Below are 26,253 nucleotides of genomic sequence, written 5' to 3' on the forward strand. Positions count from 1 at the left end.
ACGACGACGACGAGAGAGAGAGAGAGAGAGAGAGAGAGAGAGAGAGAGAGAGAGATCAGTTACCTGTAAATTACGCCATTGTGAGTTCTTCCATCTAACAGGATCAAGATCACTGATTCCTGTAATTGTACCCATGTACCTGCAGAATGAAAGCTTCTCATTTTCAAATTCAAAATTACTGTCAAAACCATTGAAACGGAATCTACAAATTATATAAGGTGATAGATCTTCGATAAACTATCAGAATTATTGTTATACATTTCTAGATGGTAAAGTACTAGCATTACTGACGTCCTACATAGAACTTAGACTGCAATACTGGTATACAACTAACTACCTTCTTGTTCCTGACTCTTCAGTTTCAAACATCATACGAAACCTCATGCCCAACGATAGTTGGTTTGCACAAACTGCCTTGTAGTACTTAGCCAAAGGGATAACAAATTCTGATGGACTAGCCCTGCACATTGGAAAGAATACTCAGTTTACGACTTCATACAATAGGATTCCATCATCATAAATAAAGGAATGAAAGATGCTCTAAAAAAAATACTAATAAAAATTGAATAAAGATGCCAACCTAGGATTGTAGAACACTGTGAAGATGCTATTGTTCGCAGCAGCATGAGCTGCAGCTGCCAAAATCCCAATATGCATACTGTCACTTGACAAAACTGATGATGATAGGTTGGTCGGTTGCCTATTAGCACGTCTAATGCCTAAGAGAAGCTGCTGCTTTTCATCCCTGGTCATGGAAATTTGATACTATCAGAAGTTGTTTATGCAATTCCTAAACTTTGTAGTCTAAAACAAGGAAGAAAACAAAAGCACATGTATCACTCAAAATGAGGCCTTAACCAGATATTTTTTTCACAAAAATTATTCTGTGAGTAAGAACTGCCAGGATTTTTCAATTTGTTGTGATTACCTAATGAACAAGACAGCATCACCAGCGAAAAGCCTCTTCCCACTAACAAATAGGCTCCATCCTGTTGTAAGCAAGTGGCGTTTTGGTTGCCCTAGAGAACGCAAAATAAGGAGCGACAGCAAATGGTTAGATACAAGATGACAATGGGGCTCTATCATATATGTCACTTTCAAGTGGCTGATATGAGAACATACCCCGATAGATATGACGAAAGGTCCAAACAGTATCATGCAAATCCCGGGCAACGATTTCTTGAGCAGGTGGTTGCATGTTGAAATCCTATGTGCATATAAGCAAGAACTATATTAAACTTTGTATTTAGTGTAGCAAACTGTAGAAATATGGTGAGACCGCTTACAAGAGAAGGAAAAATCTTCTCTGCAGCACGGCGGGGAACAGAGAAACCTCCATGAGTGCTAGTATCACTGGCAGTCAATGTTTTACAAAAAAACTCCGGTTGGGGCTTATTGGATTTCAGGGCAAGATCTGATCTCAATAAAGCTTCCTTGTCGAACTGCAGACCAGGAATTTGATACATTCAGGTTTCAAGAGCTCAAAACTAACTTTCCAGACATTGGGAACACAGTACTTACTGAGGTTACAGGTTGAAGTGTCATCTGCGCATAAACCTCGTCCGTTTCAGGGTCAGCCTAGAAAATTAAACACAAGTGCAAAATCAATTAATGATGATCGAGAATAAAAATTTATGTATATACTTGAATTTAGATAACCAGCCCTACATGCAAGGTGACACTGTGAAGGAGACATAGCAGCTTGGAGGGAAGATTTGGATAGTTTGGAATTTGAGCATCAACGTCCTTTTTCATAGACGCAGCAACCTGAAATCAAACATTTCAGTATCAGAAATTTGACTTGCTAGCTCAAAGAAATAACGTCCATTAGCTAAATGCTAATTATCAACTTTTCCCAAATCCCACCACCAATGCTAACAGAAAATAAAAGTCAGAAAGCTTTCCACTAATAAACACAAGAACCCTAAGTTAATACTTGGTTACCACTTGCCACTTTAATACTAGAAACAGAAACAGCCCAGAAATAATGAGCCCACGCTGAAATGAATACCATCCTCTTAACACTACTTCATGAGGCAAAAACTAGTCCCACACCACAATGGATTTAAAACCAATACATACCATTCATAGCATCAAAACAAAAAAAACAAAAGTTTCCAAAAATCTACCAACCCTTTAGAAAACCAAGCTCATCAAGGACTTTGTTATTAACAGCATTGAGAGGCAATGTAATAAATGAGCTCCATACCATGATACAGCATTGAAACACACGAATTGAATTCATAACAAAAGCTACTAGTACTTGGTTCAAAATGCATTATCCACCTACCTGTTCGCTGTGGCCTTGAGGGAAATACACCACGTGGGTCCCCGCCGGCGGCAAGTTCACCAGCGGCCCGGCGCAGGCCTGCCATAGCTCCGGGTTTATGATCTTCACACTCTCTCCACCTGCACACGTGTCAACCATCCATTCGTCAGAAACCAAATTCCGTAACCCCCATCCCGGAATTTTCTGGTTTGTTTTCCCGGGAAAACAGAAAAGAATGAGAATTTGGAATCTCGTGACAGTTAGGAGTCCAGAGTCCGTACAAAAACTTTGTAACGAACCCAAGAAGACGCAAAAATCCAAAGTATTATAGAGAGAGAAAACGAGTAAAACTTAGATTTGTAGAGAGAGAAAGCTGCTGACCTTCCCCCGAATTAAGCGCGGGGACGCCAGCCGAGCCTCCGTTCGCCGGCTGCTTCATTGCTTCCACCGGCGACTCGGATTTAGTATTGACCAAATAATTAGATGCAACACTGAAATCTTAGTTGCTCATGGCGGTGCTTAAATCGGAGCTCTTCTCAGCGGAGGCCGTACTCAGATCACAAATCAAGTAGTCTGAGCTGAGCTCAGATCAGCTCAGCAAAGACTGTTATCAAAAGGACCCAGAAAAACGAAATCTGAAAAAAGCGAAAAGGGGGAGACTTTTCCGGGAAAGTAGAGGCTTTTCCGGCGAGGGGAAGAGGAAGGCGGCGGCGAGTAAAAGGAGGGAACAAGGAAGCAACAAAAAAGGAGGGTGTGCTGAGATTAAGAGCGACCAAATGCTGAAGCTTTGCCCCCTATCTTCCCCTACACAGCCCAGACAGTCATTTTGCCCTTTCTCTCTTTCTCTTTCTCCCTCCTTCCCTCCCAGTGGTTCCCTTCACATCAAAATAAACAATTTTTCCATTTTTCTTTGTGCTTTCTCTCTCTACCTGTCCTTGAAAATGGCACTGACTAATGGGGCTTTGGCTCTTAGTTGACCTCGGGTTGAGAGTTTGTTCTTGATTTTTGGTTAACCATGGTTACTTCGTTTTTCATTTTACAATAATTGTCTCATGAACAGTTGTTCTTAAATTTATTCTGAGAGAAAATGGCAATGTTTTTATTTATTTTGCCGGAGACGGAACTTGGAAGAATGACAAGCCGAGATATGACCACAAGGCAGACTTAGTTTGGTTCAAGAATGTAAGGGAAAGGAAAATGAATCCTTGGGATAGGGGGAGAGAACCATTTTCCACCAAATTTTTTTTTCATGTGGAAACTACTTTCTTTTTCCATTCTTTTCTCTTTGGTTTTCAAATAATGGAAAATAATGACTTTTCATTCTCAATAGGTTGATTCCATGAATCAAACATGGCCCAAGAGTTTTGTGCGAGAGTTTTGATTCTCATTGTGCAAAAGAAAAAGGACATCATTCGACCCATGGGCCTAAAAGCATATGACGCATGCTCGGCCCAGTGGATACAAGCCCCACTTGGTCTGTCAAGAAGCCCATCTCGGTCCTGCCCATTGGGCATAAGACAAGGCTAGGGCGGAGGGTTCAAAGTCCATGCCATGCCTGTGAACCGGCCCATAACATGCCCATTAAAGTCCACCATGTCTAGTCTTACAAAGCCAGTTTGAAAGCTCATTTAATTCTAATATTAGTAGAATATGTGAACTAATTAGTGCATTAGACATGGCTTCAGCGCTCTCCCTAAAACCTAGCCACCCTGATTTTGGGATATTAGCATGGCGGCCGTCACCGGCCTCCTCTCTAAGGAGAGTTTTTCTATCCACTCTAAATGGATTGTCTTCAGTCTTCCAATGCTGCCCTTATCTAGTGGCAACCCAACCAAATCTATCTCTCAGTCATATTGGTGCACCCAACCAAGGGCTCCAACTTTCTGATTAGGAAATTCTAAGCACATCCACCTCTAGACACCATGTTGATAGATGGAATCCATCAGGGAGGGAGCGACCACGACGAGCGAGGCTAAAAAGCGTATATATGTAGAGGACTCAAGATTTGGAAATCTGTGATCAAGCTAGATCTAGATTTATGTTGTGGGGATCAAAGATGGTAGTATTATGAAATGGCCAAACAAGTGATCTCTGAGCAACCACGATGCTGAAGCAGAGAGGAAGCAAATCTCCAAGCTACGATATGCGGGAATAATGGTTTTGATGTTAGCGGCGAAAGGTGAACCTCACCTTTGGGTAGAGGCGGAAATGACGTTGTTGATGATGTCAATGCCTAGTCTCAACCTCAAATATATCAGATGGGTTGCTGATGAAACCCGAAACAACAGGTATGAAGGTTTGGTCTAGGGTGACGATTGTGCGGCCACTACTAATCAACTCTAGGTCACAGCAGAATTGTAAATGGATCAGTGGGCTACTAAAACCAGTTTGGAAGTCTAAGTTAGTTGGCCGACCTAAAGTTCATTCGATTCTATCTCCCAATGAATTTTGAGGGTCCAAAACAAATGGGACCTTATGGACTTGGGGCTTAGTTGTGGGCAAATCTGATGAGCACTAGTTTTTTTAGATTTCGTATTTGGGATTCAGGTCGCTAGAGATGGTGGTGGAGATGATATGAACAACGATGTCCTTCACGATTACGCTCGTTCACTTGGAAGCTCTTAAAGTGACCTTGATATAAGCCATTAATCGGAGGAGAAGAGAGTATGGTTTTGGATATGCGGCTTAAGTGCATCTCTGGGCGTAGAAGTTAACCAAAATTGGCCTATTTGATGGTGGGTAGCAAATTGGCCAATTTGGAATCCTTAAATAACAAAATGGCAGAAATAAAAATCAGGGTAGCAAAATGGCACAATGATAAAAGTTATGGTAGCGAATTGACAATTAAATCTTTTTTTTTAAATGACTAAACTCAAACTTTAAGGACCATTAAGTTTATGATCTATTCTCTTGTAATTAACTATAACATTTTGAAAATGTGTTATATCTGTTGTTGCATCCCAAAATGGGGCTTGCCCCATGACAATCATCCATTCATCCACCAACCCACTATAAGTCAAGTAATGTCATTGGCTAATTACCAAGTCTGCTTTATGTTTTATAGACCACCATTTTGTCTAAAGTTTTTCTTTAGACAACTTTATTCCTAGTGAATATATAATATAACATCAACGCTTGAAAATTACAACAATTAGATTTATATGAGTGGGACTTATGACATTTTATTTGCAAAATGAAGACCTATTTCTTGAGACCAAATGACACTACACGAATGACCATCATATTTGAACAATTCAATAGTGATTACGAACATAATTAAGGTAGCATCGATCATAAACAAACAATTAATTAAGAAGATGAAATCCATCCCAAAATCAGAAAAGAAAAGAAATAAGTGCTATTATGGGTTAGTTAATTTAATCGAAAAAGCTACAATAATTTCCTCAGGAAAAATTAACAATAATAGAGCAATTGGGGCAGCATAGGCTCCATCATTCATGGTAGTTCCTCTATTATTATTGAAGATTAGCCAACCATGCCCGACCCACTTCATAATCCTTGCATGTGCCCGGTCGCCTCCACTATATATTTTTAATGTTTTTAAATCAATTATTAATCTCTAAATAACTGCAAAAATTAAGTAGCTTTGCCTTAATTATTTACAAACCCTTCTTCATGGGCCCACATTGCTACTTGATAACGTGTCTAACAATGTCGGCTCCTCTCTGCTGCACGTGGGGTATTTTATTTTTGTTTTGCATTCTGCTCCCCGAGATATTACTATATTATACTGATTTCCCCATACTTATATTTTGTTTATTATGATTTTCTGCTTTGGTTTAGAAATTTCCATAGTCTTATCCAAGAATTAAAATATCAGTATTGAGGAAATTTTGATAGTCCAAAAAATCAAAATTTCGATAGAAATATCAAGGAAATTTTAACATGATCAAACTTTTGATAAATTAGTAATAGTTATATACTTATATATGAAAATATGCAAATATTAACAACTACTTTCTATGCAAGAATGGTATGTATTTGTCTAGCTAACCAAGGTGAGTCCCTTGATGTCTACTTTCCCTTTTTTCACGAATTAAAACCAATTTTTAAGACCTTGATTTTATCTACACACGGGTGAGAGAGGTTAATTAATTTGTTAAGCATAATTTGATTTAATGATATAGTCTGCTCATCGTATGTGGGTGACAATTGTGCCATATAAATTTAGACTCACAATAAATTAGTTGTAGAGCTTGAGTTGTTATTTATTTAACAGTAAGATTTTTTTGACTGAAAAAGAAAATTTGACCGCTTGCGATTAGATTTGGCTTTGAAACTGAAAAATTGAAAATAAAATATTTGACTGGAAATTTCTGTAATCCTTCTGCGTTGTTTCCAGGAGAGTAGATGGTGGAAAGGCCCTTCTATTTGAAATAATTGAGAACGTAATGTCATATTTAGCATAATCACAGCATTCCATCAATTGGTTCACAGTTAAAACAGTGGTCACAATTTCATAATCCTAAATTGTAGTTACGTTCATACAATATCATCGCAATAACTACAACGATTTGCAACGTAAATCAGTCCATAATTTTTCTTCAAATTCCAAATCTTTCTACTCTAAGCCCCATGATTATAGTAGCAATCATACCCTAATAGACCTCCAGCAGCTTATAAAAATCCCTAGAATACAATCACAGTACTCACAACCGTACCTAGCTTCTTCCTCTCTTGTCTCGTCTTTGTGTAGCTCGCTGCCTCCTCGAGATCGATATCAACCTCTCTTTGCAAAGGTTGTACATACATACCAATTGTATTAACCCGACCCTAAAAAAAGAACCTCATGAGAAAGCCTCTCTATAAAATCCCACATCGATCTCTAATTGACTAATTCCTTTGCCCTAGCCTCTGTCATGGAGACAGATACAATTATAGTGCTCATTCTTGTATGTTCCTATCTTCACTCAACAGTCATTTCTTTGTATAACTAAGTACATGGTGGGTGTCTTATTCTCTCGGTGAGAGGTTGATGCCGAGACGTGTAGCCATTTGTTGGGAGAGATCCTTGCTCTAATCTTTTTAGTGTAATGCATGGGGTGAACTTTTACTTCCATCTCATATAGCTCATCAGCATAGGTGATCGACCACATCATCAACAACTTATTGCAACATTCACCTTTATTTTATTGGATTTAATTGGTAGATTTATATAGAAAATTCTATCAAACAATATTGTCATCTCAACCCCAAACGACGGACAGTGCCAAACGACGGACAGTGGACGGCCTGCCGGGTTGCCCTAACATCGATCAGTTTGAGTCATTGTGTGTAAAAAGTAGCAAGAGTGGGCCGGGTTGTCGTGGCAGTTGTTTGAGTGGAGGAAAGTAGAAGTTATAAATGTATTATGTTTATCATGCGTTATCATCCTCAATTGATTTTCAAATTTATGATAAATATATATATATGGTTATTAATCACCGTAAATTGGACTATTGGAGTGCAGTTCAAATTTTCGGTTTTTTTTTTTTAATTTTTTTTATCAATTAAACAATTTATATACTACAATTAATCTATTGTAAGTCGAACTCACGACCTCTCACTTACAAAGAGAGACTTATGTTATGTCACTAGACCAAACGGTACCGAGCAAATTTCGGTTATTCTGTATAAGAATTAAATTCAGTTTACCCCCAAATCTTTGGTGTTAAAATCAGTTCAGTCCTGTAACTTTTTTTAAAATCAGTTCGCCCCTTCAACTTTCATAAACACATTAGTCGGGTCCAATTTTTGAATTTCTCTCGAAATATGACGTCACAAAAGATGTTGGAACTGACAAGGGCACCCATAATTCAGCTTTAAAATAGCCAATTTGACAAAATATTATTAAAGAAGATAAAAAAAAATACAACTATTTGGCAAAATGAATAAAAAACAATAAGGGAATTTCAGACATTTCGTTGAAAATGAGGGGATAAAGCTGAATTATAGGTCTCCTTGTTAGTTCAAACGGCTTCGATGACGTCACATTTCGAGGGGAATTCAAAAAGTGTTTGCAAATATTGTTCGATAGAATTTTCTATAACAATATGGAAATAAATTGCTCGAATAAAAATTGTTCGAGTGAGCTGAAACGTCGTAAACAACTTTCAAATTTGTTGAAAAGCTGAAACGTCGACGGTTTCGAGTGAGCTGAAACGTCGTAGGTGTAATGGTTATTAAGAGTTGTTATAAAAATATTGTCACTCAGCTTTTCAACTCAGCTCACTCGACAGTTGAAAAGCTGTCCGGCAATATTGTCATCGAATAAAAATATGGAAATAAATTGCATTGCCGGAATGACGCCTTATAACAACTCTTAATAACCATTACACTTACATCGTTTCAGCTCACTCGAAACCTGTTTCTAAAAACAAAGATAATTATATAGATAGCATCATAGCAGCCTTCTTCAAAGCGATCAATGTGGTACTCCAGCCAACCACCATCATAATACTTCTAGACTCGGTCGCAAGATGCCATGTACTCTACTTGAATGGTACAAACGATGTATTGGTCCATTGTGCAAGTCCATTCTAGTTTTGGAATTGATGTCTTTTTAGTTTATATTTATTCTAAAAAGCTAGATCGAGATGACCGCTCCTAAAAGTTGTAGATATGTTTAATTCTTTATGATGATACTCATATGAAGGGCAACTGATTTTGGTGAGGAATCGAAAATAAGAACATACGATTTTGGCGAAAAAGATCGTGTACCATCCACAATTTTGGGTGGAAAATGTCCAAAACTTACCATGATGTTTTGTTGTCCTAATAATTTAAGCTTGGTTCTATATATTAACCTTGCTAATTAGTAGCCTCATTGCCATCAATATTTTAAATCCATGCCATCTTCATATGATCAGAGTTATATTTAATGTGGACTCATCGGTAACACATGATAGTCCAACAAATATAAACATCTTATGAAATAAGTAATTGAGGTTAATCTATAATACTTAACTTGGATATTAATCTTTATAATTTGATAAGCACAAAGATCTTCTTGCACTTATATTGAGAGATGCCTGAGAACCAGGCATATCCTATAGCACCTGCAAATGGTTACGCAAGAAGTGATGGAGTCTTTGGTATTCGAAGATGGCTCAAGCGCAAGAAGAGAATCAATTAAGTTGTTTACTTATATTGATTTCTTCATTGTGTTTCACATCATAGCGATGACAATATTTGGTCTCACTACTATGAAAGTTAAGACCCCCAAGGCCAGGTTGGGTGAAATCACCATCCAAAGTCTCAACTCTGTGTTCGCAACACCTTCATTGCAAAGTTCAAAACCCAAGACAGGATCAAGAACAAAAATGAAGGTAGCTAGAGAGCGAAGCACGAGGCCATGGTGATGGTTCGTTTGCTCTCGGCGGCCCCTTATCGATATTTGATCGTTACAAAATGAACGTAGAGAGTGAGAGTGTGTGACTCTGGTACGAACTCATATTAGTCTGTAGGCCGTACCTTCTTATTTTAATCGAAAATTACATAAAATATTATTGTTATTCTAATGAAAAAATAAAATATTTGAAAAAAAAATAAAGACTTGTGTTTTTGGAGGCAAATGAATAGTTTTATTAGCGTCATTCACCCAACTATTGTTAGGTCAAGTAGAAATAAACTCTTATACAACTCTTTGTTCTCCTTCAACTAAAAGATAAAATCACAAAAGCCGTCCAAAAAAGTAGACAATTACAACTAGCTAGAAAGCAATGAACCTACACAAATAGAATCAAAGACCTAAATCATCAATTGGAGGCCTAGAGACTTAACAGTGCACTCGTCCGTCAATGAATATGGGAGTCTTCTGATTAAGTCATGTAGGGGTCTTTGTTCCTACAACAGGACAACTATTCTTCACTTGCCTCCAGAGAGGCTTCTTGCTCGGTCATGCATGAACTCAGTTCAAATATCTTTCATTGGAGAATGTGAAAAGAAATCAATCACCTCTTGTTTGCATCTCCACAAGAGTAGAATGGCGCAACATGTTGCAAATGGCACTCCTGAAGGCGTCAAAGACCACCGTAACGGGCGGTGTTAAGGCGGCCCACCTCATAGTAGCGCGGCATGGCGAAACCCTTAGCCGGGTTTCTGAGATCCCCAAGTCCACCAATTCATCCCCAAGAGAGAGTTTGGCCGCACTACATCAATTTTGACTTCAGACGATGGACATTTTTTTACGTATCGTCTATCAAGATGTCATCTGATAAGTAGGGCTGGGCATGAAACGGGATGGGTCGGGATTTGGTGAATCTCGTCCCGTCTCAAAAATAAAAGAACGGGACGGGACGAGATGGGACGGGAAGGTGTTTTTAGAAATCTGTCCCGTACGAGACCGGGACGGGATTGAGATCCCGAAAAATTAACCCTCAGACAACAACTGAAAATATCCAAAATCACACAAGTTAAAAAAGGAACATGAATGAAATTAAAGTACTAAAATCAACAAGAATATAAGTGCAAAGGTACTAAATTACATCCCACTTTAAAAGTACTGAACATTCCACATTAAAAGTACTAAATGAACTTGAAAAACTCAAACTATAATGTATCAAACATCAATAGGACTAGCAGCAGTGCCTTTTCCCTTTACTTTTGATCTTGAAGGTGGAGGTGGACATGCATTAGCTTTGCTAGTTGTTGTGCTCTCATGCTCTGCAAATGTACACATGTAAAACTGTAAAATATTAGTTAAGTCAAAGTTATCAAAGTAAAAGAAAGAAAACATTAAAACTTGCAAATGTATATACCTAGCTCAACACCTTCATAGAATTCATAGTTTTCAATGGTGCAATCATCTATAACCTCTGCAATATCATCACCAAGCAACCAATTCTGCATGCAAATGAGTCCCTCAACTGTTTTAGGAGTTAATGAACTCCTAAAACAGTCAATTACTCTGCCCCCAGTTGAGAAAGTTGATTCCTAGGCTAATGTGAACACTTGATTGAATTGAAAGAACATCCCTAGCTATTGCTGCCAAAACTGGATACTTGAATTGATTGAGCTTCCACCATAGCAGGATGTCAAAGCAATCTAAATCATCGATAAGCTTCAATGAGGCTTCCAAATACTAATCCACTTCATGTTTTGTGATTGCCTCTTTAGTTTCTTGAACCACATTCTTCCAGTTATTGAGCAGATTGCTCCTTCTGCTATTCGTGTTTATGTTGTTAATAGTGCTACTTGAAGAACTTGGAGATGGCTGCTTCTGTAGGTGTCTACCTCCATCGACCACAAGCACATACTAAAAAATAATTTATTACCCTTTTGTGCATCTTCCAATCAATATCAATGAAATGGGCAGTAAACACCATGTAGTTGACATTCTGCACACTCGTCCAAGTGTCTGGTTAAATTCACCATCAACTTCTTCAAAGTTCTTTTCAACTCCTTTATCTGGGTGCCATGCATATCTAGAAATGCTTTACATAATTTTCTTCTAGAGGGAACATCAAATAGAGGACAGACTCTATCACAAAATCCCTTAAAGCCTTTTTTCTCCACGAAACTAAATGGCAGCTCATCCATTACAACCATCTCTACACAAGCTTCCAAATAATCATCTTGGTCAACAACTACCAAGCTCATTGTATTAGCCCTAGTCTTATCACCTTGTAAGTTTTTCTACGACTTATCGACAGTTGATGGAAAATATCTACAATTCTGATTGATGTGCCTAATCATACCAGACGTGCCATTCTAACTTTCACAAGCATAATCCCCAATCTTTCCCCTAAGACAATATTTGCAGTAATCCCTCTTATGAACATGATAATCTTTTCCATTGACATCTTTCGCAGTTTCAATCTTTTCATACTTTATAAAATGTTCCCAAACAAAGCTTCGTGTTATACCTGATGTTTCAGAATCACTCTCCCCTGTAGATGCAACTGCTTCACTTGCAGGTTGGCTTGCAGCAGGTTGAATCGCATCAGGTTGGGTCGCATCAAGTTGATTTGCAGGAGTGGGTTGACTTCCAGCTGGTAGGAGAAGTGATCGACTTGCTACTGATGAAGGACGAACCAGTTGAGAAGAAGTTGCTTCTGAAGAAGCCTGCAGACCAAAAGCACTTCGTTGAGGACGAACCAGCGTTTTCTTCCCTCTAGCTATTAACAAGTTGGGAATCGAAATGAGCTTTAGCTTTTAGGAATCGAATTGAGGTTTAGATTTTGGGATTGAATTTGGGAGAGACAGACTAGATTTTAGCTTCTGGGAATCGAATTGAGGTTTAGATTCGGGGATCGAATTTAGGAGAGACAGACTAGATTTTAGGTTTAGATTTAGGGATCGAATTTGTTGATTTTTGAGAGGCGTTGTGTTTGAGAGATTGAGAGAGTGCTATCGAACTATCGAAGACTGAGGCGTTGTGTTTTAGGTTTTAGATCAAATTGAGTGTGGTTGAGTGCATTGTAACATCATGCAACCTAAAAAATCGACGTATATGATCTAATACGACTTAAGAAATGGACGTATATAATATAATACAACATATAAAATCAGGTAATCTAATATTACAGGATGGGCCGAGATTTTTTGGGATAGTTTTGATCGTGTCCCGTCCCGTTTTAAAATTACCATAACAAAACGGGACGAGATGAGATTATTATTTTCAAAATTTATCTCATCTTATCCCACTAACTTTCGGTACGAGACCGGTGCAGGTTCAGAATCCCGGTCCTAAGTGCACAGCCCTGCTAATCCCATTGTTAGTAGGATGTGATGAAGAAGAACAATGCTATAAAAGGCCAAAAACCCAGTCTCAAAGCTCAAGCCGTATCATCTTCTTCGTACTTGGGAGAAAACAAGGCAAAACACCATGGCAGAAAGCTCCAGCTCGCATGGGCATAAGCGTGTCAAGAGTAGCGAGGTGAAGATGGAGCCTCTTGTTCGGCGATGAGGGCATAAGCGGTCAAGACAGGTACAAGTAGCGAGGTGAAGATGAAGTTGAAGGACGAATTTGTGAATAAGACTATTCATTTGTAGCTATGACAGGTATACATTTCGGGATTACTCATATGTTGTTCGCGCCATCAATCTTGGCGATTTGCTGACATCGTCGTCGTCTGTGAAATTATAATTAGGGCAAGTGGCGTGTATGGCCGACAAAGATCTCCCGGCTAGCGGGGGCTGCGGTGTTTTTGGATCCAAGATTGTTTTCGCCAGCGGCCATAAAGCCAGCGATTGTTTACCATGCCCAGATTGCAGCACCCAAGTTTATGGGTATGATATTCATGACCCCAAACAAGAGATAGTCAAGATGGAAGGGGCTTTTGGGACTTTAAACGATGGGAAAGAACAGCCGTTGGTGGTTGAGTTTGCCGGCAAACTCTACGTTCTGTCTCTTAAGGACTTTGTTAAAGGTGGTGTTTCATTTGAGGTATTTGACCCGAACAGGGTACTTGGTCGGCTCTGCCAATGTATCCTTATTGTGGGCTTGCGCTATTCGTATGCAATTCCGACGCCAAATTATTTATGTCTTGCCGAACCGGCTGCTATAGTGCGGGACCGATTTACTGCTTTGACCTCGCCGAGGCCGACCACGACCCGGAATGGAGGAGAGTCCGGTCAGAACACAGCAACAGCCAGAACACAGCTCTTGCGCTGGACCTGCCCCAGCCAGAACACAGCAACAAAAAGTTACTCTTTACCTCTCACCGGGTTCGTTCCGGTCTAGTCTAGCAGTTTATCTTATGTCCTTGGATGAAAACCAGGAATATATCACTCAAATCTTGGTGATGAAGCTGCCGGCGGAGCTCCCTGGTCAACCAAATGACTGTCATTTCTTCCATCTAGGGGCAAACAATGTGTGCTGTGTCAGCACCTGGTTAATAGAGGACCACGATGCAGTAATGAAGCCGGGGATGCATACTGTACGCGGTGCTGCCATACCATTTCAATATGAGTTTGATATCTCCAAGGTGGACACGGACAGGAAGAATTGTTTCACTGTCCGATTTGAGCATCCTCGCATTTTCGAATACCATTCCGGTCCTGACTGTTTCAGTCCGCCTGAAACACTTGGTTGCTTTGTGCTCTAATAATTTTTTAAACTTATTGTTTGTGTTATGTTCATCTTCTGTACTGTTCTGTGTGCTCCTTTAATATGCAATCCAACTATCTATCCAGATGTCCTTCTTCTGCTTGGTGATTTATCATCCATCACTTGTATTAATTTTGTTGCAATGTATGCTATGCCATAATGGAATTGAAATCAGACCTTTCTTTACTGGCGGTTCACACTTCCTATACTAGCTGTATCCGTGACCACTTGAAATGCAAATTATGTATCTGTCTTCTCATTGACCATCTGTTTTTCTAATGGCTATTTTGCCTTGTTTTGTTATATGCATGGAAATATTTGATCCTTCGACCCTCAAATGCAACCTTATGTGAACAGTTAAACTAAAAAGTGCATAATTACTGAAATACTCCATATGGATCTGCAGGAAAGTGGCTTCAACCCCAGATAAATTTTACTTCATACTGGAGGATTTTGTATTCTATTGGGGGCATAGGGTTCTGCATACAAAATGGTTGTACAAGCATGTGCACAGCGTTCATCACAAGTAAGTGAGAGAAGTAAACTTATTCGGTCCTGATAGTTCTTACTTCTTAATAATGATCATCTTTATTATGTGCTTATTTGTGGATATGTACAAATATGCTACACCTTTTGGACTGACTACCAAATATGCTCACCCAGCTGAGATTTTATTCCTTGGCTTTGCACAGCCTGTGTGGGGGCTAAATGCATATTAATTTCTTCAGTAGTCTGCTGGAAGGATGAATTCCATTTCATAGTTTATGTTATGAATTCTCCAGTAAAGGTACTGATGAAAACAATCATGTGTTGAACTATGTTTGAATTCACATTTTGACACAGTTCAAACATATATCGAGTTTTTCTCCTCAAGCCATGGCTCAGACGATGGTCTTGTTCTAACCACCATCTCCAAGACTGCAAATATTCAGAATCTAAAGGCTAATATGTATATCTTAAAGCACGTGTCAGATGATGGTTTCCATGGAATAAATATTTGGCTGGAATACGCTTAATATGTATACCTAAAGGCTAATATGTATATATTCCGAAGCCTCTCCTCTCCTCAGTTTCACTGTTTCAGTAAACTGATATAACTTTGATCCATATCCTAAAAAAAAAAAATATAACTTTGATCCACTGTGAGAAAAACAGTCCATTTTCATTCTCTTTGATATTTTATTTGGTGATTCTCTATGTATATCGATCTGTATCGCTTTGTTCCCTTGTGTGTCTCATCCAGGGATTTCGATCCCTCTTTCAGATATCTATAGTTGTAATTTTTTTTGTCTAGTGGAAGATGATTGAAGTCATCTTAAATGTGTCTCCCCTCCAGAGTTCCGACTACCACTAATTTTCATAATTATCAGCCTATATTTCCCTATTCTCCAATAATAAAGAACTCTCTTTTAGTCTGTAGAATGGTTCAGAAATGTAAATCAAAGAAAGGGGGAATAATCTAAAAGCTCATGTCAGTAATCAAATTAAAAAACCATTTCATTTAGTGGGGATCAGCTCTAAGCATGTAGTGTAATTTGTTGGAATGCTAAAATTGTTGATGGTTCTCCCAGAGTTACATGTTTTGAATTGTATATATTAACTTTTACTCTTTTATCTCAGATCCTGTTTCACTCGTGCGTGATCACAATATTAAAGGAAAGCTGGTAGAGCTAGGAATTTCTGTGCAATGCTATAATGCATTTGTTGCACAAGCCATGGGAAGTATATGATGCAAAAGGGCAAAGATTTACAACATTTAAGGAATACTGGGACAAGTGCTTAAACATGGAAAGGGAACTTGTGACATTTCTTCCTCTGTCGAAACTATTGCAGGCAACAGGTACACTTCTAGTTCCCAAGTCCTTTGTATAAGACATATCTTTGTTTGGAGGAAAACAAGATTTTCATTCATTTATATGGCTGTTATTTCCAGGAATGGTGGCAAAATGTTCAATCGAAGAATTGGGTCTCGAAAATTAAACAGAAAAATCTAGCAGTACACTCTTAGGGCATGGAGTCCAAGTTGGAGCCAAGCTGATAAAGCTTTAACTGAGTTCTTCGACAGTCACCTACTAGACTATGCAAAGAACAGGACAAAACTTGGGGGAAACTCAACATCACTATTGTCCCCATATCTTCACTTTGGAGAGTGTGAGGAAAGTTTTCCAGGTAGCTCGAATGAAGCAGATACTGTTTGCAAAAGAAGGGAATCCTCTAGGTGAAGAGAATGTGACTCTTTGTCTCCGGGCCATTGGGCTTAGAGGATACTCACGTTATGTTTGTTTTAACTTTCCATTCACTCATGAGAAATTACTGCTGAGCAACTTGAGATTTGTTCCATGGAAAGCCTACCAGGGACGTTTTAAGGCTTGGAGACAAGGTCAGACCGGCTACCCTTTAGTTGATCCAGGAATGAGAGAGCTTTGGCAATTGGGTGGATACACAACAGAATAAGAGTTATTGTTTCAAGTTTTGTTGTGAAGGTTTTGCTTCTTCCTTGAATGAGGAATGAAGTATTTCTGGGATACGCCTATGGATGCAGACTTGGAAACTGATATCCTTGGTTGGCAGTGTATCTCAGGGAGCTTACTAGATGGCCATGAGCTTGAGCGTTTGGATAGTCCAGAGGTAAGTACTTGATTCATCAATTTCAGAAAAGTTGCAAAATCTAAAGTTGAGCTACATGAATACCTGAAACGTAGTAAAAGAATTATGATTTGAAAGTCTTATAATTTCAGTGAATGATTTTGCTTGTACCTTGTCTCGGTTATCCTAGTTAGAACTTAGAACCATGCATGCAGCAGCCATTGACAAGAAGCATATAACTTGCAACTGCAGTACAGACCAGGGTTTAGTATGGTTTTTCGTACAGGCTCATGTTTAAAGTTGTTTGTTTCTTATTGCTTTGAGTTGGCTGAGTTATAGATGTGGAAGCAATAGTTTACCATGAGTTTTGCTTTTGGATACTTAAGTTGCTGGGTTAAGTGAGATTGACTAACAATACACTTATTTATTTTAATAAATTCAGGTCCAAGGTTCAAAATTTAATCCAGAGGGTGAATATGTTTGGCATTGGCTTCCCGAGCTAGCACGTTTGCCAACTGAGTGGATCCATCATCCCTGGGACATGCCTGATAATGTGCTTAAAGTTTCTGGAGTAGAGCTAGAAGTCAGCTACCCAAGACCTATCATCGGGATAGATTTGGCTAGAGAACGTTTGACTGAAGATAGTCAAGGTGTGGGAAATGGAAGCAGCTGCGAAGGCTGCAAACCTGAATGGTACAAATGAAGTTGTTGACAACTCTGATAGGATCGAAAGCTTGCCGATCCCAAAGGACATCTTAAGGAACAACACTCGTTGTGCTACTTATTCATCTGATGATCAGAAAGTACCCTTCATGTCACAATTTTGAGGGAAATCAATTGAAGAAGAGATCCAGATGTACACAAGAACGGCCACTACCAGATAATGGGTATAATACTAATCCTAATGAAGTGACCTCGAGAACAATTGAAGACATGCGCTCTACAGCTGAATCTTCAATGTCTAAGAATAAGACAACCAGCACAACTTCATTTTCTGTTCCACAGTCATGTTCATCATCAGAAGACAATCATTTTGTGGAGTCTGAATCTTGTGAAATGCAGCAATCATGGCAGAACGGATTGATATGGAACATAATTCAAGCAAAGAAGGTGAGTAATTACTGCTCTTTGAATATGATTTATGATCTATCTGCTATCTGAAAGCCACAATCAGATGTTGCATTTGGTTTTCCGCCTGGTTTTAATCATTGAACAAATCTTTAGATTTTGGTTCTTGGTTTGGCTAATACAAAAATTTAGCATGAATTTTCTTGACTGTCAGTAATACATTTGAAAATAATAGGGCATTACTCGTCTGGTTCAGTATATATGAAAGTAAGGGGCTCATTATAGCATATGAGAACTGAAAAGGGTGCTTCATATTGGTTTCCATTAATGTAGCCTTGGTTGGTAATGTCAAATTGTCAATTGGTTCGAAGTGCCTTGCGTGCTGTAGTCACGTGGGTTATACAAAACACCATCTTGTTGGGTGGTAATGTTGATTGGTCCGTGCTAGTTTATACAAAACACCATTTGTATTTATTTTATATATTCTTAAAACTCACTTGAGCAGTCTCTTGTTAGAAAGAGTTGGAGCACATTGTTTCATCGAGTGTCTTCAGCTCTGCAGATGGCTTGAAAATTGATGCAGACATACTTCTTTCTTCTCTCCATCTCCACACTTCTACTTGGCCATGGAGGCCAATACAGAACAAATATTATTTCACCAGATCTTGATTTTGGTTCTCACAAAGTGTTTAATCTTGTGAATTTGGATATAAAAAACAATTTTACATTTTCTTACAAGGAAATAAAGATGTTATTATATGTGATACACCAGTATTGGAATTGCTTTTATGTCGGATTGGGATAACTATATGGTTGTGGTGTTGACATATTGTGGTCACCCCAGTGAAATGAGGGATATGTTTAGGCATCATTTGTAATCTCAAAAGCTGGGTGGGGATTGTTAAGAAGTAGGTTCTGTTAGCATTTATCTTTAATATCATTATTGGTAATTTACGTTATTGGAAACTTCTGGTTGTTTCTAGGAGCCATGGAAGATGAAAGGTCAAAATCAACTTACACTAGGGAGTCTGGAGTTTCACTATTGAACAAGAGGATTACATAATCACTAAGACGCTGAATCCACAATTATTCTTACTTCAAATTTGTTGCCAACAAAATTATTCTTACTTCTTACTCGTACAAGCCTCATTCACAAAAAGATAGAGTGCAAAACGCAGCTAACAAATTAAGATTCCCAAATCAGCAATACCTCACTACGTGAAAACCGAAAATAAGCTACTGAGTTCTCATCAGTTGCAACAACAGTGAGGAGAGCTCCAATACGAATCACTGTTCTTTTTGTCATGTTCTTGTTTTTTCCTTTATTGCTAATTAAGTATAAAGGAAGTAACACTTACACACGTAAATCAATAGAAGCATAAGAATTGAAACGCAGCAAACTCCCCACACAAGCATTTTCTCAAACCCTTGGGGCGCATAGCCGGCGCCATAAGTTTAACCTGGCCACGAATGCACTCTGCTGAACAATCTTCCACTTCAGAGGAGACGAGCAGTTGAAGCAAGGTGGAGCAGTAGAATCTGTAAGGTGGAGAAAGGAATTTGTTAGGACAACAACAAATTTGAAGGTTGCAGCGAGCATGAAATTGTAATATGCATTAAGCAAAATCGCGTAGAAAACTTACAGTGAAATGTGGTTAAGATATCAAATCAGGACTTGGCTGAATTCATTTCATCGTCAGCAGCCATCAACTCCTCTGGAAATATATAATACATCGTCAGCGGCACCGGAGAGAATACAAAAATTCCATGATAAGGGCACCGGGAAAATACAGAACATTAAACATAAATGGTGAATAAGACTTACCCCAAGCTTCGACATCTGTGTCTTCCCCTTCGTTTGTTAGCTGTAGCGTTTGGTCGTTAGCTGCGAAAATCTTGAATTTGAGGCGGTTGCTCATGGTTGACGTTTCCAAGGACGGGAGTTTAGCAAGGCAATTTCCGGAGCAAAAGCTTTGCAATCTGGGTAGAACAGATAGTTTCAGATGTTTCAACCTTGGGGATGTAATCTCATTTCTTGAATTGTGGTCTTCATTGCTTCCCACTATTGTACCAGTCTTGGGCAGTCCACGACTTCCAATGTTGTGAGTTGCGTTAAGCTGTTGGCCGTGGAGTAAGTCATAAAGTATTTCAATCCGTGACAAAAACTTACTTGTGGTTATATTGTTGAAGGATATTGCGGATGATCTCAGATTCCTTAGAATCTCCAGGTTTGGAATATTTGGAAATTGGAATGCGGGGGGATGATTGTGAGTTATCCTCCCCAAGATGCATCCGGTTGGGCATTGCATTTAGACCCAACTTTCTTAAATTTGGATGAGTCCCGATCTCAACAGCAGTACTAGTACTAGAGTTTCCTTCATCGAGAAATTTGTCATGGAAAACAAACAAGGGACTTTAGTTTTCTAAAGATGTGGACCGGTAGTGGACCATTCCAAATCTCCATGCTGCATAGTGTCAAGAATTCCTCAAGCTGGGGAAAGAATCCTAAAATTGATAAAAACAACAGAAATAGAGTCAGAGATATTGTCAATAGTGTACATAGTTTGGAAGACTGGTGTGGGGTAGTTTTGCAAAGCGTACATGTAAAATTTCCTATACTGATAGAATTTTTTTTTCTCATGGGTCACTGGTGGGGTAGTAAGAACGGAACCATTGTTGCAACAAAATATATGTAAAGAGAAAGTGTAGAAGGAACCGTGTACCTTCTCAATCGAAAAGAGAGTTTGTTTAGTTGGAGTGGACAGGCTTGACTCATATTTCTCTTGAAAGCTAGCAAGTGCCTCGGCCATAATCTCCACTTTGTAACATCTAACAACCGCCAACTCTTGAAGAGCTGGCCAACTGGAAGCATGCATGGCCGGATAGAAACTCCTAAGATTGGGTAGTTCTGAAAATTTCACATAGGTGACTTTCGAGAAAATAAACTTCGGCATTGTTTGTGGTTCCCCTTCGATTGCAATGATTTCCTCCACTCCACACCTGTTCACTATCAACTTGCTTAACCTCTCGTCTTTTGGCCACAGACACTGGAAATATATATTGCAAGCTCTCACAAGAATCAATTTCTACCGAGTTTAGATTTTCACAGTCGGAATGTGCCCACTGAGTGAATGCTGATGTGTTATGTTCTTCTACGACATCCATGACGCCGAGTTCAAATACAGCTTGTACAGACTTGCACTCATTTATCAATAAAGTGTCGAGGGCGTTCAGTCTCCCCATAGTACTGGGCACAAAGATACTAGTTAGATTTCCACATCCATGTACTTCAAGGTCTTTGAGTCTACTAAAGGAGTTTTGAGAAAGTTGACTGTGCCATATTGCGGTCAACTTTGTTAGACCCTTGAGAGACAAAGTCATCAATCTCGGAATTTCAACCTGTATAAAAATATATATTAGTTATCGTATACAACCGTTAGAGAAAATGTAAAGATTACAGTTAGTTGATAACATTCATGGATTTATTGAAAGAAAAGGAAAGAAAAAGATTGAAAAGAAAAGAAAACGCTGAGAGCATAAACCACTAAATTGTGAATGATCTGATTAATCCAAATAGTACTACAATTCGTACATATATAGGAGAATTATGCTAAAGACTGAAATACCCTTCTAAATATATATCCCTATATTCCTAACATTAGTCACCTTGTTGTTGAAAAGGAATCGTTGCACTGCTCCAGTCTCAATGTTTTCATTTGAGTTGTTGTCATCCATATCGTCTCCAAATGTAACCGTAGGGTCAAAGATGAATCCTTCCAATTCAGTACAACTAGCTATCGATAAATTTTCCAAGGATGGGAATTTGACAATGCGAGTTCCGGAGCATAAGCCTCTCAGACTTGGTAGTGCACACAGTTCCAAATGTTTCAAGACCCTGAATTCAATCTCATGTCTTGAATTTTCGTTTCCACTACTTGCAACTATTTCTATCATTTCCTCACAATCACGAACTTGTAGTTTTGTCAGTTGCATCAAACTGTTGGCCATGGAGAAAGATATCAAGTATTTCAATCCTTTACAACGACTTACTTGCAGAGTTGTTAGATTGTTGAAGGATATGGCCGATGATCTTAAATTCTTTAAGCTGTCACGGTCCACTAACTCCAGAATTTCCACTTTTGGGAAATATGGAGCAGCTGGTCCGAAGCTATTATCCCCAAGATTCATCACCTTCTGCATCCCGCAAAGGTGCAACTCTCTTAAAACTAGGAAGGTCCCATCCGTAGCTGCATGTATTTCTTCTCCATTGACTTTCTCAAGACCAAGTAATTGCTCAAGGGAAATCAAAGATGAGTTGGTGTGTACATAACTATAAAGGTACTTGAGGTTCCTCAACAAGTGGAGTGGCGGACTATCCCAGTTCTCCATCATGCCCAAGCCTAAAGTTTCCACGTTGGGGAATGAATCCTGAAATATCAGTTACATAATTACTAGTTGGTTACGATCAATATAAGTTATATGAAGAGCAACAAATTAACCTCAAACATTCATTTATGTTTGTGGCTTTGAATGGTGAATTTAATTATATATTTTGAGAAGGAAAAGAAAAACTTTGAGTGGTGGATTTAATTAGGTGCTTATATATAGATTTTATAACTATGAAGAGGAATTATACTGAAAGTTTATATTGTTACCTTCTCAAGTAAAAACAACGATTGTTTACTTCGAGTGCAAGGATTCTTTCATTCACGTATTCCCTTCTCAAATATATGCACCTTAGTACAACGATACACCAGCAAAGTTAAGAGTGACGGCCACTCCGAATAATGCAATCCTGGATAAAAACTCTTAAGTTGGGGCAAATTTTCAAATCTCACGTTTGTTAGTTTTGAGAAAACAAACATAGGTGTTGTTTGTACATCATCCTCTTTCGAGTTGATTTCCTCCACCCCACAATTTTGCACTTTTAGACTCCTCAACTGTTGAAGACTTTTGGCCATTGAGGATGGAAAAATACTCTTCAAATTGTCACACGAAAGAGTTTTGGAGGATTTGAAAGTTCACAATTGTAATCACACTAGAAAATTCACAATTGTAATCATAAAAGCTCAGAGGATTTGAAATCTAATCCTACTTATGTTGGGGGATTACATTAGAGGTCAACTATCAATTTTAAAGGTTTTGGAGATGCTGAGATGCAATATTTTGGTTTTTTGTTCTCGGGATAATTTTGCTCGTATGGTTAAGTGTAAACTAGAAAAGAGAAATGCAAAAGAAACAGACAAATAAGATGAAAGGACATTCATATGAACCAACATATATCTTACAATGGGTAACGTTAAACTTGTAATCAGGGCCGGTCCTGAACTTTATGATACCCAGGGTGAAATTTTTTTGAGTGCCCTATCACCCTAAATAGGCATTAGTCATCGGAATGAATTTGTAGTTTCAAGTTATTGACTAAATGTTCACCATAAACATTTGTTTTTTTAACAAAATATCTATCTAAAATCCATGTTGGGATCGAATAAATTATTTTCTTTATTTTCCAACAAAATCAAATAAGCAAGCCAAAACACTAAATTTATTTTGATATAAATACTTAGGGCATAGATAGTAAAACCTAGAAGCATCGTTGCACCTAATACAAATACAAAGATTGAAGTAACCCAATATGTATCAAAATTGAAGGACACCCAAATGACCCTATACCTATTTTAATTTGTACCTCAGCAAGCATCGATGGAAAGCCAAAGTGTTGATATCGTAGAAGAATAGAAGTATATATAGAGAGGAGAAAGAGTGGGGGACTGCAAGTGATAAGAAGAGATTAAAGGATTGAATAATAGTTCAAACTACTTTAAAGAAAATTGCTTGATTCCAAGGTACAGGAGAGACCAAGAGACAGTAGAATATTAACTGGGGTGGCTGCAACTAGAAGAAGAAGAAGAAAAGAACTTGTTTGCAACAGTTTGCGTGTTGCAAATTTCATTAATATTCTAGTTTATATGTATAATTATATATATTAACATACATAACTACAGGGCCTTCCAATGAGGGATCTCTTTTTTTTGACATATATGAGAGATGGGGGATTACACCAACTTTTTGATTATATTTTTGAATCTCTACCGTTCAGTTTGTTGGTCCTTATATATAGATCAATTCTGCAAATTTTCAGCCAATTTGGTGATCGTTAAGATGTCGAACAAGATTAAATCAATGAACGAACCAAATCTGCCAGACCTGAACCGTTCATGCTTATAATTAAAAATCGTAGTTTTGAATGCCTTAACGATCACCAAAATTTCTGAAAATTTGCAGAAGTGATCTACTCATATATAACTACATATTGAACGGTGGAGATGTGATTTTGTGATCAAAAAGTTGGTGTAATCCCCCATCCCTCATATATGTCAAAAAAAGGGATCCCTCATTGGAAGGGCCCTGTACATAACTATATATACATCAAAGCTTATATATATAGTATAGAAGATGGTGCCCCCTTAGCTTGGGTGCCCTGTGCAGCCCCCTTAGGTTGGTTTGGTTGCACAACATATTATTTAGATGAATAATGGTCTAGGGGGTTGCATTTTCCAGAACAAACTGTTTCGCGGTTGTTCTGACATTCTTTTATTTTGTCTGAAGTTTCTCTGAGATGCCTGTATCAACAGTTTTGAGAGGAAAGCGATTCGTGATGGCCTATGTTTATGTTTGGTTACATTTCATTTTTTTGGGTTAGTGCCAGTAAGTGCATCCTCTATTAAGCGAGCATATTTTGTTCAGGTGTTCAGGGGTAGCGGTTATGCCATTTTATGATGTCTTCATGGACTATTTGTTTTAAATATAATTGTCTCTTTTCACTAATGTATTTAAGAACTGCCATGCACGTCTATGACTGTTTTGGTATAAGGATTAAGGCACAGAATATGGTTAGAATTTTTTAGTAGTTAGGGAAATGAGTCAAGTTCTGATCAACAAATAAGATGACGTCATTGCCTCAAGTTAGGGAATGAGACCTGATACAATGCGAATCTCAAAAAGCTGCTAAAGTAGACCACATATACTACTAACAATTGCCGAGAGTGGATTCAGATTCGGATTCGGTGGGACGGCAACCTTGATGGCAACGGCTCTGGCAATGGAGGTTGAGGACTCGGCCGGTGAAAGGAGAGCACGACAGTGGAGAGAGAGAGAGAGAGAGAGAGAGAGAGAGAGAGAGAGAGAGAGAGAGAGAGAGAGAGAGAGAGAGAGAGAGAGAGAGAGAGAGAGAGAGAGAGAGAGAGAGAGAGAGAGAGAGAGAGAGTGTGTGTGTGTGTAGGGATATAAGTGTAATTTGTTTAATAACAATTAGAATGGGCACTACAAAAGTTTTTTGGATCAAGTTGGCACTAAAATTCTTGTTTTGATTCAAATGGGCATTATCGCTTTGAAGAAAGTGTCGACCATTTGGGAAAATTGTGAACATACTCGTATTTGGTCAAAGTTTGTCAACTCTTAGGGACCCTAGTTACCGAGAAATGAAAGGTTTGTGACTCTTGAAGTACGTTAGGAAAAGCATCAAACTCAAAATAGGGGATTCATGACATTTCTCGATAAGAAGTCTTCTTATGTTGTTTGTAAGATGATACACGTCATGGTTTGGTTATGTTAAATTACGATGCATACTGACCAAATTGTTATAGATGATGGCCTGAAGGCGATGGTATCACTTTCTTGGGATTGATCCCAAAAAAATGCTAGCTACAACCAGTCGGACCGCGTTCGAATGTATTGATGACCCAGTCGCGTGGTAGCGGAAGCTCTCACTAATTACCTAATTATAAAGTTATTTGCGGTTAGGTGTAATGGACACACTAGATTGATCATCAAGTAACATTTGAACTTGGGGCTGCATTTATTTGATCATCATGCTTTGATTTTTGAGTTGAAATATTTTATAAAGTTTGTAAATAATGATTCTTTCGATTTTTTTTTAACTGGACTTTCAATGATTAAACAAATTTAGTACATTGATCATCCTAAAAAAGGAAAAAACAATAACCTTCATTGGGGATTTTCTTTTTTTTGTAAAGGTTTATTGGGGATTTCTTAAGTACCTACCTGTTTAACGAGACTAAGAGAGGGTTATGAAAAAAAAAAAAACCATAAACGACAATATTGTTTTGAGACATTGACTGGCTCTGCTCGTTAACTTTGGTTTTTTTGCTTCGGTTCGGTTTTTGCCGTATTGAAACCGAAAATCATACCGAACAGATCTGGTTCGGCTCAATTTCTTTTTTCCGGTGCGCTTTTTTTTTCGGTGTGGTTTTTTTGG

At 38.4% G+C, this 26,253-nt stretch overlaps 1 protein-coding gene and 1 pseudogene across 2 annotated transcripts in view; one reads left to right on the plus strand and one right to left on the minus strand.

The window, feature by feature from the left end:
- LOC101296578 overlaps nt 1-10,334 on the minus strand; it is a 13,582-nt gene extending 3,248 nt beyond the window's left edge. Inside the window, exons 1-11 of the mRNA XM_004301350.1 lie at nt 10,226-10,334; nt 9,912-9,928; nt 2,291-2,392; nt 1,669-1,767; nt 1,522-1,578; nt 1,287-1,442; nt 1,123-1,207; nt 929-1,019; nt 581-745; nt 338-460; nt 64-139 (exon numbers count right to left, since the gene is read on the minus strand). Coding sequence (XP_004301398.1) covers nt 64-139; nt 338-460; nt 581-745; nt 929-1,019; nt 1,123-1,207; nt 1,287-1,442; nt 1,522-1,578; nt 1,669-1,767; nt 2,291-2,392; nt 9,912-9,928; nt 10,226-10,334 — 1,080 coding nt within the window. The remainder of the gene's footprint in view (nt 1-63; nt 140-337; nt 461-580; nt 746-928; nt 1,020-1,122; nt 1,208-1,286; nt 1,443-1,521; nt 1,579-1,668; nt 1,768-2,290; nt 2,393-9,911; nt 9,929-10,225) is intronic.
- Nucleotides 10,335-14,811: 4,477 nt separating this feature from the next.
- Nucleotides 14,812-19,038, plus strand: LOC101296872 (annotated as a pseudogene). The gene is made up of 6 exons (XR_184807.1): nt 14,812-14,847; nt 15,477-15,507; nt 15,942-16,161; nt 16,255-16,949; nt 17,350-18,017; nt 18,959-19,038. The product of XR_184807.1 is annotated as a cryptochrome-2-like (transcript).
- The last annotated feature ends 7,215 nt before the right edge of the window (nt 19,039-26,253 follow it).

This window comes from Fragaria vesca, linkage group LG5 (assembly GCF_000184155.1).
Source record: "Fragaria vesca subsp. vesca linkage group LG5, FraVesHawaii_1.0, whole genome shotgun sequence".
Taxonomy (NCBI): Eukaryota; Viridiplantae; Streptophyta; class Magnoliopsida; order Rosales; family Rosaceae; genus Fragaria; species Fragaria vesca.